We start from the raw sequence: 16586 nt of genomic DNA, 5'->3' as shown, positions 1-16586 counted from the left end.
TATTTCCTGTTCATTGCAGCATTATTTACAATCACCAAGATACATAAATAACCTAAGTGCCAATTTCTGGCTAAAGAAAATGATATAAATACAATGGAATATTATTCAGTCACACAAATGAAGGAAATCTTTCTATCTGCAAGAAATTGGATGGGCCTTGAGGACATTTTGCTAAGTCAAATGGAGTCAAATGGAGAAAGAGGAATTCCTTATGATCTCACTTGTGGAGTTGGGGAAAAATAACTCCTAGTTGAGAACAAATTGATGGCTGCCAGAGATGTGTGAGAGACAAAACTATAAAATAAGTCCTGAAGATGTATGTACAACATGGCTGACATAGTAGACCACAGGTAATCATACTGTATGTTCGAAAGTTGCTAAGAGTACATCTTTAAGCTCATAAGAAAAAAAGTGCAATTGTCTAGTGAGGTATGTTCACCATACTTATTGTACTGATCATTTTGCAATATATACAAATATCAAATCACTCTGCTGTATACCTGAAACACATACAGCAGGTGAACTATATCTCAATTTAAAAAATAAAATAAAAAAAAACACAAACCCTGAGAGAGAATGCATTTCTGTATTTATAAGCTTCCTCTATGGCTTTAGATTAGGTAGGATAACAAAAACGGATTTCAGATTATTCCTATAGTCTCTCGTTTTATTTTTATTGTAATATTTTTATCCCCATAGTCTTAAAGAACTGCCTACTTAAAATAATACCTCTAAAGATGAAAATATAGACTGAGTTCTTCAGTGCAAATAAGTAGAGTCTTTGAAAAATGGATACAGAAAACTATCAAAACCCTTAATTACATGATTTATTTTAAGGGCATTTTCAAGAACTCAACTATGAGACAAATGTGTATTTATTCAAACTGCTGAGATGAGGAAAATGCAACTGTACAACCACTTTTTCTCACTATAGTCTAACCCTGTTAGAATTACACATGCAAAGACTCCTATTCGATACATGCAAAGACTCACTGAATATCAATTGAAGCAGTACTAAAAGTTGTTCACTTCAACAATGTTTACAAAAGTGTAGAGACGCTATTTATACTTGATGCCTCAGAACATGACAGCGGAGGTCTGTCAAAAGGAGATTTATAATTTTCTTTATGCATCTTTATTGTTTCACTTGCTAAAACTATCAAGCTTTTTAATTTAAAATCTCATAAAGAAAAGATTTTTAAAAAGGACTCGAAAAAGCAAACAGCCTACAGGAATGCATAATCTCACTTCAGTGTGAACTCTCCATATTTTCAAGGAATATTAAAGCTAGGTTAATTAGCTCATCAGGAAAACTTGTTATATTTTCTGATAAGAAATATTTTTAAAGTTGAGTTCCAATTATTCTATTACTAACCCGTGCAGAGGTTTCATCATACATATTAAACACTAAATAGAAACTGAAATAAAACACACCATAAAAGGAAATTAGTCTGCTTCTGACCACTTCTCAAAAGACATTTTAACAAAAAATTATGGTCAATGGAAGGATCGATGATTTCATGTAAAGGCAAGAGGCTTAAACAATGATGAATTTACTTCTACTTTAATGAATTATCTTGAAGAATCCAAACTGAGTTCCTAGAAGAAAATTTATTTTTAAAATATAAATCAACTGATTGACAGGAAAGGTGCAAATTTTTAACATTAGACAACTGGACCATGAAGTCGAAGAAGAAAATATACATGAATATCTCTGTCCTCAAGGTAAAGAAAACATTACTAAACAAAATGAAAAAAAAATAACCAGAAAGGAAAAAACTGGTAATGTTTGACTTTGTAAACAGTGTTCACCAAAATATGCATTACAGACATGAAGAAACAAGTTACAAGTTTAGGAGAAAATACTTGTCAGAGAAACATTAATCTCGCTACAAAGATTATATTAAGAATATACAAATCAGTAAGAAACAACCCAATAGGCAGAAACTATAATAAACATGCATTTTACAGAAGAAATACATGTGACTAAAAAACACAAATAGAAGCTCAACCTAACCAGAATTCAAAAAATTCTACAGATGTCTCGTCATTCTATATTTCTCTGATTAAAAACTAAGATGTCGGGCCTCCCTGGTGGTGCAAGGGGTTAAGCTTTGTACTGTGAAGCATCCATAGTCTCTGCAGGATGAGTTCAATCCCTGGCCAGCTGGGAAGCAACCCACATGGTGCAGCAGACCTCTCCTGACTTGCCCGCTCCTCCCCTCAGCAGTGTACTTCGGTCAATCTGCCTGTTCTGTTCCCCACTCTGTCTCTGGTGAATCCTCTCAACCCCTGCATCTCTGGCCTGTACCCCAGCTCATGTATGCATAAAAAATAAATCTTTAAAAAAAATTAAAAAATAAAAACGGAGATGTCATTCTATATTTCTCTGATTAAAAACTAAGACATATGGAGACACTAAAAGCTAGAAAGGAGTCACTCAACTGAGTCTCCTATTCAAGTATGAATGTAAACTGATAAAATTGTTTTGGAAAAACCATGTAGTGGTATTATAAAGGCCTAAATATTTGTATTCTATTCTACTATTTATTCTATTCTACTATGTATTCTATTCTACTAAATATTTCTATTCTATTTTACTCCAATATTTCTGTATCAGGAGTCATCTATAATGATGTTCACAGTAGTACATTATAAACAAAACACTGATAACCCAAGTAGTCATCAAAAAACAATAAGTGAATTTTTATTTATACAAACAATATTACACAAAACAAATAAACTGCCAAATATAGCAACAACAACCACTCTTAGTAACAAAATTTTGAGTAAAAAATAGGTCTCGGAAGATCCCATAGAAATATGTTAACAAAATTATTTTTTAATAAATTTAAAATTAATAAAGCTAATAAATGAGCTATAGTGAACATATTATTTAGTCAAAATATACTGAAGATTAAAAAAATTTAAACCTAGGAATCATAAATACAAAGTTCTTCATAATATTAACTTGATGGTGAGATGAGGGAAAGGGCAATACATTGATCAGTGATGAAGTGTACCATTAACCAAGAATTATGAATAGTCCAATTTTGTATTCCAATTCAACTAGTTTTTTTTTTAAAGCTGCAGTAATCACCTATGTATATATACTTCAGGATATTCCTATATATCTTCACATATACATCTATTAGTAGATTCCTGCAAATGGAATTTGTAAATATGAGCAGTTTGCATTTTTTAAAAAATTTTCATTTAAGTGGCTCCACAGTTTATTCTCACCTCTGAAATATATTAGAGTGTAGTCTCATACCTCTTCTTGTCAAAACCTGGTATTATCAAACATCTGGCTTTTTCCAGCCAAACAGTTAATATCTCATTATTTTTATGTATATTTAAATAAGAGCCTTGTTGAACTTTTTTTTTTTTTTTTTCAATTTAGAAGGACAGGTCAATTAGGGAAAGAAAAGGAAAAAACAAGAGGCCACTGCATAGACACAGGTAGGCAGAGAGCTGCTTTTCAAAGGGGCAGTTTTGTTGAAAGAGATGCCTGCATAGACATAGGTGGACAGTCTTGGGACAAGAACTGCCTGGTTGAACATTTTTTATGAATTTACATGCCATTTGTGTTTCTTTGTTCATACTCTCTGTACACTGTTAATGAAGAATACAGCTCTGGTTTATAATGTGCATCCTAAATATTTCACCTACCACTGTGCTATTTATCTTTGGTATGGTATATTTTGCTGTATTTTACTATTCATGGAGTCATATTCATCAATTTTTTCTGTTTTAACTATAACTTTCACAGGGTTTTAATTAATAAGTCTCTGGACTGAGAAGATGGACTAAGATGGTGACAGAGTTCCCTTGCTTTGCTCCCAAGAGTATCATCTAAGAGTCGACCAGAGGAACACTATGCTGTAGCTAGGGATGAAACAGGAACACCTCTCAGACATCAGAGATCAGCAAAGTCTATAAGAGAGAAAACAGAAAAGAAAGTTACATTGAACATGAGATGGGAGGAAAGAAAAGCCCATAGGTTGCAGTCCAGGGCTGGGTATGCATCTCTGGACTGCCAGTTCAGACAGAGACTCTGGTGAAGGAAGAGCTAAAGAGTGTGGAAGAACACTTCTACACTGTGGGAAAATGTGCAGGAGATAGGCTGCAGTACTCCAAATAGTCCAGATCACTGGTAAGGAGAACAGATATTGTGCTACATATTGCATACTCCCATCCCCACAACTCAGGACTGGTACTACCCTCATGAAGTGCACTGGCAGCACACAGATGGCAGAGTCTAGGGTCTTGAACACCAGGGAGGAGGAGAGATATTGGTGGTGCCACAAACATAAAACTAGTCCTTTCTTCCCAGAATGTTTGTAGAATTTTAAGAACTATTTAACTCCATTAGTAAAGACACTTAAGGATAGTGGGTATACCAGAAGGGAGAGAAGTGAACACAGAGCTTATTAAAAGAAATAGAGGAAAAAACTTCCCAAACCTAGTGAAGGAATTAAATATACAAGTCCATGAAGCTAAAGGAACACTTGGTTTATCTAAATGCAATGAGACCTACACCAAGACATGTAGTAGTGCAACTACGAAGTGTTTGAAAAAGAGAGCATATTGAGGCAGCTGGGGGCAAGGGGGTAGGGAGAAAATGGTAACTTATAAAGTACTCCCATCAGGCTTACTTCAGACTTCTCTGAAGCAACCATATAAGCAGGGAGTGAATGGAATTACGTAGTCAAATCCAAGATTAAAAACTGCCACCTAAGAATACTATATCCTACAAGATTCTCTCAGATATGAGTAATAAGTCTTCCCAAACAAACAGAAGCTGAAGGGACTTGCAAACACTAAACCACCCTTACAAGTTCTCCTATGTAAAACGAAGAAAAGAAAATCTACTGAATAAGGAAATTGAAGCAGAAACTGAATAAGGAAATAGAAGCAGAAAACTAAAGACAAAATGGCAGTAGCAAATTCTCCTATATCAATACTCACCCTAAATATAAATGGATTGAACTCACCAATCAAAAGGCACAGAGTACCAGGATGGATTACATAACTCAACTTTTTGTTGTCTCCAGAAGACCCATGTAAACTCCAAAGGGAAACACAGGCTCAAAATAAATAGTTGGAAAACAATCCTCCAACCAAATTGGACCATAAAAAAGGCAAGAACAGCCATACTTAGATTAGATAGAAAAGGGATGGTTATTATATAGTCACTAAGGGATTGATACACCAGGAAGACATAATATTCCTTGCAGCAAAGGAGAATAATATATACATAGCAACATTACCAAATCGACAAACATAAATTGGCAGCACAGGTCAAAGACAAATACCAGATGATTTCACTTGTACACAGAAAATAAACAAAACACAGTAACAAAAAACTAAACCAAAACAAATCAAGAAATATGACTGTAGAATTGAGGCTACCAGATGGGGAGGAGAAAAGATTGGGCACAAAGCAAGAGGGGGTCTAGTTCTATGCTAGAGGATTATGAGTGTACTGGTGGTGGGTGTGGTATGGTAATATACATATGAAGAAGTGTTATCCTATTCCCCTGAAACATAAACAGTATTTGAACCAATGTTAGCTCAAAAAAAAAAAAAAAAAAAAGAAAAGAAAAAAAAAAAAACATTACAAAAAAGGAATGAAAACAGATACTACGAGCAACACAATAGCAGTAGGGGGGCTTAAAAGGCCCCTCTCCTCAGTGGATAGATCAACAAGGAAATGGAATAAGTCAGAAGGAAAAGACAAACACTGGATGATTTCACTCACACTGAATAGAGAAACAAAAGAACAAACAAACTAAACGAAAACAAATCCTAGAAATCTAACTGTAGATCTGAGGTTACCAGAGGGTGAAGGGAATAAGGAACACAATGGAGAAGAGGCCTAATGGTCTGCAGTGGAGGATTATGGGCTTTGATGGTGGATGTGGTGTGCTAACCTGAATAGGTGTGAACCTATACCTCTAAGTCATACACAATTTTGTAAATCAACATTTGCTTTAAAAAAAGTCTCTGACATAATTTTCCAGAGATAAAGCTCTGAAGTAGAATGTCTATCTTTGTTGTGTGTGGAACTTTACTGATGTTTTATACTACCTCAGTGTAGATTACAAATTCAAAGGCATCATCAAAGTTTCAACGTATAAGCATAACTCCAATCTAAACTAAGGAAAATGTTCTTCTGCCATAATTTTGGACTTAGCTGCCAACTCTAACATAGTATTTAATGGTATACAGAAGTACAGAGAAAGGAGGGGCTGTTAGCTTCTGCCTCTGATTTCAGTATGTATTAATTCAGTCTGGTATTGCCTCCTGAAAAGGTAAAAACCACAAAAGCAAGCATTTAAGGAAAAAAAACAAAACCAACAAACCAAAAAAAAAAAAAAAATTGCATTATGCTTAAATTTGAATTTGCAGTATGTACCCTGCTCCAAAGGGCATATTACCTGCTAAGCTGCTTTGGAATAGATATATAAGGCATCACAGACAGCAGCAGATTAAGGTACCAATCCTTGGAAAAAGTCCATGGAGCAATGAAACCAGCAAGCAGGCAAGAACACTCAATGATGCCCCAAACAGGAATGAACACTTTACTGCACTGTTCCCCAAGGTCCCATGATTAAACATAACTAGCGGGCTGTAACTTAATGATTACGGCAAGAAACACAATAATTTTCACTCATTTTGGAGTGAAATTTCAATTTCATAGGCTTATAAATTTTAGAAAAGGAAATTTGGAAATTATGCATTATTCATTTTATACTTTTCCCAAGCTAACCACTAAAAACTGCCAAATTATGTAATTGTGCAGTTGATTTTGTATTGCCCAGAATTATTAGGCTCAGCTCTCTTGTTTGGGGCAATCAAACCTTCCTTCATCAAGCCAACAAACACTATAAGTAGTTAATTTTGTCATGTATCCACATAAATTTAAAAGGGAAAGAAAAATCACAAAAATAACGGTGATTTCACATTTTTAAATGTGTCTAATAAGAGGTTTCTTTCCTATTTATTACTAACAAGAGTGTTGTCTTTTTAGAGTGTTTTAAAATATTTAGTTTGTGTCACTCCCTCTCTCCCTATGAAGCAGTTTACATGTTTTTCATTCTATCATTAACATCTGAAAGCAACCTCACAGAGGTAAAAACTGTAGGTCAAACAAATTAATGTTAAAATTTATAATCTGAGTTTGAGGCCAATATTAGATTCCCATAGGCTTCTTTTTTTTTTTAATAGAGGCATGTTTATTTATTTATTTATTTATTTGTCTGTCTGTTTTTGTTTATACATGCACTGGGTACAGTCAGAAGCGTGGGAGGGTGAGAGAATTCACCAGAGCCAGAGCGGGGAGCAGAGCAGGCAGAAGGACCGAAGTACACTGCTGAGGGGAGCAGCAGGCGGCAGGAGAGGTCTGCACGCCATGCAGGACCCTCCTCCTGTGGCCGGGGAGCAGCCAGGGATCGAACCGGTGCCGCAGAGGCCGCGGGCAGCTTCGCAACCCAGCGCTCAACCGCTGCGCCACCAGGGAGGCCCCCATAGGCTTCTTAAGACAAAAGTTTGTTCCAAAGAAACTGGCTTTTTTACGAGACAAAATAATTGCCACTTGTCACAAAACCACTACTAATCTGCATAAACCCCAGTAGCTGTCAGTTTCTATCAGATGGGAAATGCAATTTCCATTGAGATTGAATTAGTACTGGCTGATGAAATGAATCACGGTCTTAATAATTTTTTACTGAGTTTTTTTTTTTTTTAAGATTTATTTATTTATACAAGAACCAGGTACAGGCCAGATGCACAGGAGGGTGAGAGGATTCACCAGAGACAGGGCGGGGAACAGAAAAGGCAGACTGACAAAATACACTGCTGAGGGGAGCAGCGGGCAAGACAAGAGAGGTCTGCTGCAACATATGGGTTTCTCCCCAGCCAGCCGGGGCTCAAACTTGTGCTGCAGAGGCTGCAGATTGCTTCACAGTGATGCACTTAACCGCCTGCACCACCAGGGCCCATACAGTAAGCACATATTAAGGTCCATATCAGGACTTCTTGACTATAAACTGTTACCATTAAAATTCACTGCATCATGAAACAGCATTTATTAAGTATTCTGCTATTAGTTAATAACAAAAGTTCTAACTTTTTCAATATTCATTAAGTATCAGGTACTCTAAGAGCCAGCAATAACCACATAAGGAAAGAACTATTACTATCCCTATTTTACAGATGAGATTAAATATGAAAGATATACTTAAGCAACTTTAACTAAACTCACACAATTAGTAAATGGGCATAGCTGAAATATCAACCCAAAAAGTATAGCTCCAAAAGTAATATAAACAATGAAAACAAATACATGTAAGGAAAACTCAACTCACTAATACACAGATTACAAAAATTAAATTTTCCCAATGTTATAAGCATTATATAACTCTCTAGAAAGAATAAAATTTCAAGCTGTTTGCTGAACTGTGTGACGGTAAAGGGTAGAGAGGGAGAACCTGAGTACCTTGAACTTATGAGGAAAGTTTTGTAGAAAAAGTAAAATTGCAAAAAAACTTGTTAAGTAACAAACAAAAAATGAGAGTAGAAGAAATCTGTGAATTGATAATATTGGGATTCTTAGAATGAGTGGTAAGTGATCAGATGGAAAAAACCTCAGACTTTTCTGAGTGGATTCAGAGTAATATATAAAGAGAGGAAAAGAAAAACATTAATTCTTAAGCTTCTTAACAGTTCCAAAAGAGGAAGCTGAAGCTTCACTGATTATGAAAGTTAGTAGAGAATTTAAGAGGGTAGTAAAGATGCATCAAAAGTGACAAGATAAAGTGACATAGGCTACAAACAAACAAGAATATCATAAACTCAAAAACTTCACACCTATTGAAGAAATACTGATGGTGAACAGGGATTCAGTGAAATAGGAACAACAGTCTGCACTGTCACAAAGAAGTCTACAACATGAAGCAAAAATGCAAGCCTTGGTCAGTCCAAAATTATGAAGACCTCATTTAACTAACAAAACTAATCAATACGTATCCTCCAGGAGGTGGGGACTCACTCGCTTTGTTGTAGAATTAAATGATGAAGACAGCTGCTTTAGTAACCCAGTTCAAACCCTTCAAAGTTTTGCTTAGAAAGGATAGTTAGGAAAGGGGAGAGCTACTAAGAATACAAAATACAAAGTCTGAGAGTAAACTGGCAAACATGACTTAAAGACCAACAATATTAAAACGCCATAGTTGGTTACAGTTAATTTTGAAACTCACAAGGGGATACCTGTAGTGGCAGTACTTTAAAATCTAAATTCCCCTTACACACTCCCAAATAAATCAGAAGTGGGAATGCAAATCTATGAAATGTTATAAATATTTGCTCTCAAATGGCAATTACTTCTAGAAAATGGTCTATGTATGAAGTCATCTTGCATGATTCAAAAGCTATAAGTAGTGATGACAACCTCCAGGACTCTAACAACTGAGTACATCACAGATCTTTAAAAGAACTAAAATTTCTAAGACAAAGGTCAGAAATTATACTATCATAGAAAGTGATGTAATTCTTTTTTGGGGGGGCGGGGGAGGGGACAACTGACAAAAACTGTGGGCCTCCTCAGTGGCGCAGCAGGTTGAGCACAGTGCTGTGAAGCTGTCCGCAGCCTCTGCAGCGCAGATTCGATTCCCAGCCGGCCAGGGAGATTCCCACATGGCACGGCAGACCTCTCCTGTCGTGCCCGCTGCTCCCCTCAGCAGTGCTTTTGGTCTGCCTGCCTCTTCTGCTCCCCACTCTGTCTCTTGTGAATCCTCTCACCCTCCTGCACCTCTGGCCTGTACCCCAGCTATTGTATAAAAAAAAAAAAGAAAAAGAAAAAACTGTTCCATGACTAAGTATAGTATAAAAGTTAACCCTATCTGAAGGAAAAAAAAAATAGTAAGTTAGTGGCCCTGTGTCACAGATAGTGGCAGTATTCACCAAAAGGGTGGAGTTTAAACACAGGCCAGTGTTAAATAATTAATATGGGTCTGCTTGAAACTGGTTATGATTCCCCAGATGAAGAATGATATATTCTTATTACAGTTTTATGTCTGTTTTAGAAAAATGTTCAGACTAAGAATGAAACATTACACAATTTTAGGGGACACCAGACTACCATTGTAGTCTGTTGTATAATGTTAGCCTGTCTACCCTACCCCTGCCATATTGGTTCTAACAGTTTACCTGTGCTTGATCAAAATCTTGTGGGTTTATATGATATACTTTCCCTCCTTGTTAACACTTTTAAACTGATAATGGTGTAAAATACCAAAGATATTCGCTTCTCCAAACAAATCTTTGCTTTACTGAAATAAAACATCATTTTATTTACCAAGTAAAATGAGCTCATGACAATAGTGCCAAACACTACATGATAACTAATGAGATATGCTCGAGGACTCTGAAGTCCCTGAAATGTGATCACACAGAATGCTAAATCCTCACCCAATTTCTGACTCAAGAACAAAGGCCTAAGGTACTGAGGATAGCAACAGTGAGTAATCTGTGGCATTTATAGAATGATCAGTGGTGAATGACAATATGTAAACAAAAGTCACGCTTAGATTCATTCCCCCAATATTAAAGTGAATCTTAGTACTGCCAGGAATAAGTCATCTGGTCAACGTCTTTAATGTATGTCAAAGACTTCCCAATGTTATATGGAATATCAAATGAGTTCTATGGTCAAAGCGTTTGATATGCCACAACAACACGTGTGGGAACATCACCATGCAGACTAGCCTAAGGCTCTAAGAAGTAATGTAGTAAATAAATTGGTTTTGTTGACTCAGTGTTCCCATACTGATATGATCATAAAACCTGTTTCATAGAACATTAATGATAAAAGAGTTTGGGAAATTTCACTCAAGAATTAGCATATATTCTTAGCAGATAATTAAAATATAACATCCAAAACCAAAATAAGATTTCTGTGATGATTGCAGAGTACTAAAGGAAACTGCAGTGCCTCAAGTCAACAAATATGGGTTGATAGCTTTAGCTGGCAAAATGACAAGCAAAGTAACATTTACTATGTGTTTAAAGATTCAAGAAAAAAAGGACAAAAAGCCTGCTTGATAATATTCACTGTCACTAGACACAAAATTCTCATAAAATAAGAATGTATTACTATTTGGGGCTACCTTTATATAAATTTTAAGTGCTCAGTAAGAACAGATAACTATTTATCTTAAAACTGACTTATCAGAAAATATCTAAATGTCTCCACTTTAGCAGCTCACAACCTTAATAATAATCTGTCTTGATGTTACTGACTACATTGAGATTAGCTACTGATACCCAAACAATGGCACCTACTGAAGATTATTACAATACTTACCACATTACAAAAAGAATCCAGACCAATGCTATGTACATACTTAGTACATTCTGGATTAGACCAAGTAAAATTTAACAACAAGCTGAACAGCATTCTATAAAACAAAAACAAAAAGTCAGTTAGGCTAATTCTGTCTCTTTTTCTATGCTATGGACTCACAGTGAGAAAGAAGATAGTCTTGGAACTTGCTGACTGAATCAAATCTTAATTCTCTACTTAAGTTTATCTACACTTACCTTAAGAGAAGTTCTTTTGGTAACTTTTTGTTAATAAGGCCTTCATCATTATTTGAGAAAACCTGAACAGGAAGAAAAAGGGAATTATTTAAGTGGTTTTCAATTAATTAAAAAAAATTACATTTTCTTAGATCCAAATGACCCCAATCACTGCTCTACAGATATGATAATAATTTCATGAAGCCACCACACTTTACTGATGGATATAGTTTATGACCAATCATCATTTCATAAAAATGGCAATACACAGCCATTTGTATGCCACATTTTATTGAAGGTTCTAGTCAAGGGTATTACAAAAGAAAAATAAAAGACATTTCCTATTTGAAAGGAAGTAAAGCAACCTCTATTCATAGATAACACAATTTGTATGCATAAAATTCTAAGAAATCCACAAAAAATCTATTAGAACTAATTGAGGAGTCATCAAGGTTGCAGGATATAATATACAAATATACAAAATGTTACATAAAATGAACTGCATTTACATATATTAACAATGAATAAACTTAAAATGAATTTAGGTTCATTACAGCATAAGAATAAAATACCTAAGAAATAAACAACTAAAGAAGTACAAGACTTCTATACTGAAAACTTGCACAGAACATTGTTGAGAGAAATTAAAGAAGATTTAACAGACATTCCATGTTCATGGAAGATTTAATAGCATTAAGTTAGCAACACTTTCCAAAATTATCCATAGATTTAATGAAATTCTTATCAAAATCCCAGCTGCCTTTTTTGGGAAAAAGTTAAAAAATTGACACTAAAAATCATATGGAAGTGCAAGGGACCCAGAATAGTCAAAATAATCTTTAAAAGAAAATTTACATTTCCTGATTTTAAAGCTTACTATAAAGTTACAGTGATGGGGGGGGAGGGGTGGTCCCTGGCAACGTATGGGTTAAGTCTCAGTGCTATTGCTGCAATGGCTGGCCTGAGTCCAATCCCTAAAGCCCAGTGGCCAGGGAGCCAATTCACATATGATGCAGCAAACCTCCCCTGTCTCACCTGCTGCTCCCCTCAGCAGTGTATTTCAGTCAATCAGCCTGCTGTGCTCCCCACTCTCTCTGGTGAATCCTTTCACCCCCACACCCCCCTGCACCTCTGGCCTACACCCAAGTTCTTGTATGCATAAAAAAAATGGTAGGACCCTTTACTGAGCATGTACCCCTTAACTGTTGGGGTCCCTGGGTATCCCTCAGTAGCATGATAACAATCATATATTGTTTCTGAAAGCATAATTGTGTATCACCAGATGTCTTCAGATTTTAGATATCTAGTAAAGAGCACAAATTTATCAAGTTCAAACAAACTCCCATTTTCATCATCCCTAACCTGAACTTATTCCCAGCTTTCATCTCAGTAAATGACAACTCTTTCCTCTGACTCTGGCTCAAGTCACTGTAACTATCCTTGGCATTTTTCATTTTTAAATTCTATTAGCAACCCTACAGATTACTGCAACAATGATGTCCTATGTGGTCCCTTTGTCCTGTCTCCCCTCATTCCTATCTCATATGTATTTTCCACATAGAAGATGATCCTTTTATAAAATATAGTCACCTTACGTTTTTCCTTTTCTTAAACCCAGTCATATCCCCTTCTCTCATAGGAAATGGCAAAGTAATCTGCATAACCTGGCTTCCATGAGTATTTTGGTCTTACCTCCTAATATGCTTTCCTATATTACTCCACTCCTGCTACACTGTTTTCCTTCCTGTTCCTCCAACACACCAGCTATCATTCCCATGATAGCTCCTCTGCTCAAAAGTCACCTTATCAGAGAGACCTTCCTTACCTTCTACATTAAAAAGCAAGTCCTCCCAGGCATCACACTCCCAGACTTCAAACCATACTACAAAGCCATAATCATCAAAACTGCATGGTACTGGAACAAGAACAGACACACAGACCAATGGAATCGAATAGAAAATCCAGAAATAAACCCACAGATTGATGGTCAACTAATCTTTGACAAAGGAGCAAAGACTATGCATTGGAGCAAAGAAAGTCTGTTCAATAAATAGTGCTGGGAAAACTGGGTCGCTACATGCAAAAGAATGAAGCTTGACCACTACCTCACACCATACACAAAAATCAACTCAAAATGGATTAAAGAACTAGACATAAGACCTGAAACCATAAAATACATAGAAGGAAATATAGGCAAAACACTATGTGATATGCACATCAAAGACATCTTTACAGCTACATCACCCAAAGCAGTGATAGTGAAGGCAAAGATAAACAGCTGGGACTACATCAAATTAAAGAGCTTCTGCACAGCAAAAGAGACAATGACCAAAACAAAGAGAAACCCACCAACTGGGAGAACATTTTTGCTCACAACACTAACAATAAAGGACTGATCACAAAAATCTACAAAGTGCTGATGAGACTCCACAAAAACAAAGAAAATAATCCAGTCAAAAAATGGGCAGAAGAGCTAAAAAGAAACTTCTCTAACGAGGAAATGCAAATGGCCAACAGGCATATGAAAAAATGTTCAACATCACTTGTAATCAGGGAAATGCAAATCAAAACTACAATGAGGTACCATCTTACACTAGTGAGAATGGCACATATTAAATAAACTAGCAACAACAAATGTTGGTGAGGTTGTGGAGAAAAAGGACCTCTCCTGCACTGCTGGTGGGAGTGCAAACTGGTCCAACCACTATGGAGAGCTGTGTGGAGATTTCTTGACTTACTAAACATAGAGCTTCCATATGATCCAGAAATTCCACTCCTAGGTATTTTACCCAAAGGACACAGAAACACCAATTCCAAAGAGCACCTGCACCCCTATGTTTATAGCAGCACTATTTACAATAGCTAAGCTTTGGAAACAACCCAAATGCCCAAAAATAGATGACTGGATCAAGAAAATGTGGTACATATACACCATGGAATATTACTCAGCATTCAAAAAAGATAAACACATGCAATTTGCAGCAACATGGATGGCGCTGGAAGGGATCATGCTCAGCAAAATAAGCCAGAAAAAGAAAAATACCGGATGGTCTCACTCATAGCAGGAATCTAGAAAACTTAAATAAGGGACCAGGAAAAATGATAACTATAATAAAGAAAATATCAAAATCGACAAACAACTACGAACCAGAGACACTCTATGGCAGGTGGGGGGCAGGGAAAGGAGGGCTTGGGGTCAAAATAAGGGTGTTATAATTGTATGGGGAATATAAAAAATAAAATTGTCAGACTTAAAAAAAAAAAAAGCAAGTCCTCCCTTCTCTCACCCATTTTCCCACCCTACCTAAATTTCCTTTTGCTCTTATCAAGCTTTATTTTTCCCCAGAGCACTTTTACAATCTTCCTTTCAGTTGAAAGTTCCATGAGGGCAGAGCCTTGTCTCTTTCATGTACTGCTGAGTACCTACTGCTTAGCACAATGACCGACATTTGGCACACAACAGGTATTTGCTCGACATAAAACTATAGGGCAGAAAATGTAACAGGAAGACACAATTACATGGACAGCACTGAAAACCCAGAAAACAGAGTTTGAACCCTGATTCTGACTGCAGAAGAGCTTTCTCAAGGACAGCCTCTTCTGCTTCTCTACACCCATCTGCTCTCATCTCTTTAAGAGTCAGCTCAATGCTAGACGTGGCGGTAACTGAGGCAGACATGAGACACACAATGCAATAGGACAAGCAGAGAGGAAAGTATAACCAAATCATGGTTGTCCATGTCTGAGCTTTGATTGTCTGCAGTTGGAGAAGAAAAAAAAATCAAGTAAATCCTGCAGGATATCATAATAGCCAGTCATTAAAAAAATAAGCCCACTGGCTCAGCTGATCAGTAAGACACTTAATCTTGATGTAATACATTCATGCAGGCCCAGGGCACAATCTTTAGTTTTGAAAAAAGCATGGTGTATTTAATGATCATTGGCTCTGTTGGTGAGTCCTGGCTCTGCCACTCACCAACTATGCAACCTTGGACAAACTGACACTAACACATAATGTCTGGCTAAAATCACTAAATGTCAATCTCATTGGGATGGTGAAAGGGTTAAATGAAAATGAGATAAACATGATGTGATCAGCCCCAAACTGGGCAGTGGAAAGATTTTATGAAAGAGAATTGCTATAACTACTGTAATTTATGATCTACTCCACCCTAGTACAGAAAAAAGAGAGACCAATATTATAAAGAGTAGGAAAATTTATAGAGAGATCTCTTATGGTGATATATTAACATAGATCTCATTACATAATTTGGATCTAATTGCATAAGCTCTCTTAACTATACCATGTGATAGCAAAGAGACTAAAACTGCATTTAAACCTTGGATATATTTCATTGTAATATTTTTTTCCCCACTAGTGCTTGCCAACACCTCTGAGTTACTGACAACAGACAAAGACAGAAAGAGATGTACCAACATTGGGGGTAAATTGAAGTGAATAAATTAAAATGGGAAAACTATTTTTATATTTCAAAACAATCTGCCTCACAAGTTAAAGTAAGCAATATCAAAAACTTAACAGGTATCCTAATGTATATTTAGATCTATATGAATTACACAATTACTTGATTCCACTTTTAAAATAATTTTAGAATATAAAACTAAAACAAATGTAAAAATTACTATCAGGAAAAATCTCAGAAAGTAACATTTTACTTTTTAAAAGAGTTTCATTCCCCAAATCTAAATAGCTTGATATAAAACACTATCTTTGTGCTTCACAAAAAGCAGGGGCCAATTCCTGAACATAAACCAAAGCGACAGGAGGAACTTTCAATGCTATTATAACTTCGAGTATGAATCCTAATCCAATAACATGTCTTTGTTAATTCCCTTCATTTCATCTTTGTAAGAGAGGGGAGGAGAAAAGCAGAGCAAAGAAGGCCAGGCATTCCTACTCTGCTCTGTAGCATCTAAGCCAGTGACACAAATACTCAAGTATTCGTAAGTGTTCAACATAAAAGTTCAAGTAAGGAAGAAAA

At 36.1% G+C, this 16586-nt stretch overlaps 1 protein-coding gene across 9 annotated transcripts in view; it reads right to left on the bottom strand.

The window, feature by feature from the left end:
• The window catches only part of FBXL2 (F-box and leucine rich repeat protein 2), a 71681-nt gene that overhangs the window by 52564 nt on the left and 2531 nt on the right, over nt 1-16586 (bottom strand). For 8 of the 9 annotated variants that reach the window (XR_005128104.1, XR_005128106.1, XR_005128107.2 and 5 more), the window contains exons 2-3: nt 11605-11666; nt 11369-11462 (exon numbers count right to left, since the gene is read on the bottom strand). Coding sequence is in view for 6 of the 9 variants with exons in the window: in XM_037525927.2 (XP_037381824.1) it covers nt 11369-11462; nt 11605-11666 (156 nt within the window). In the remaining 3 variants the exon portion in view is untranslated. The remainder of the gene's footprint in view (nt 1-11368; nt 11463-11604; nt 11667-16586) is intronic. The other variant, XM_037525933.2, reaches the window with a different exon arrangement.

This window comes from Talpa occidentalis, unplaced genomic scaffold (assembly GCF_014898055.3).
Source record: "Talpa occidentalis isolate TD23 unplaced genomic scaffold, MPIMG_talOcc4v2.1 talOcc4.10, whole genome shotgun sequence".
Classification (NCBI taxonomy): domain Eukaryota; kingdom Metazoa; phylum Chordata; class Mammalia; order Eulipotyphla; family Talpidae; genus Talpa; species Talpa occidentalis.
This window is presented reverse-complemented; position numbering and strand designations above follow the sequence as displayed.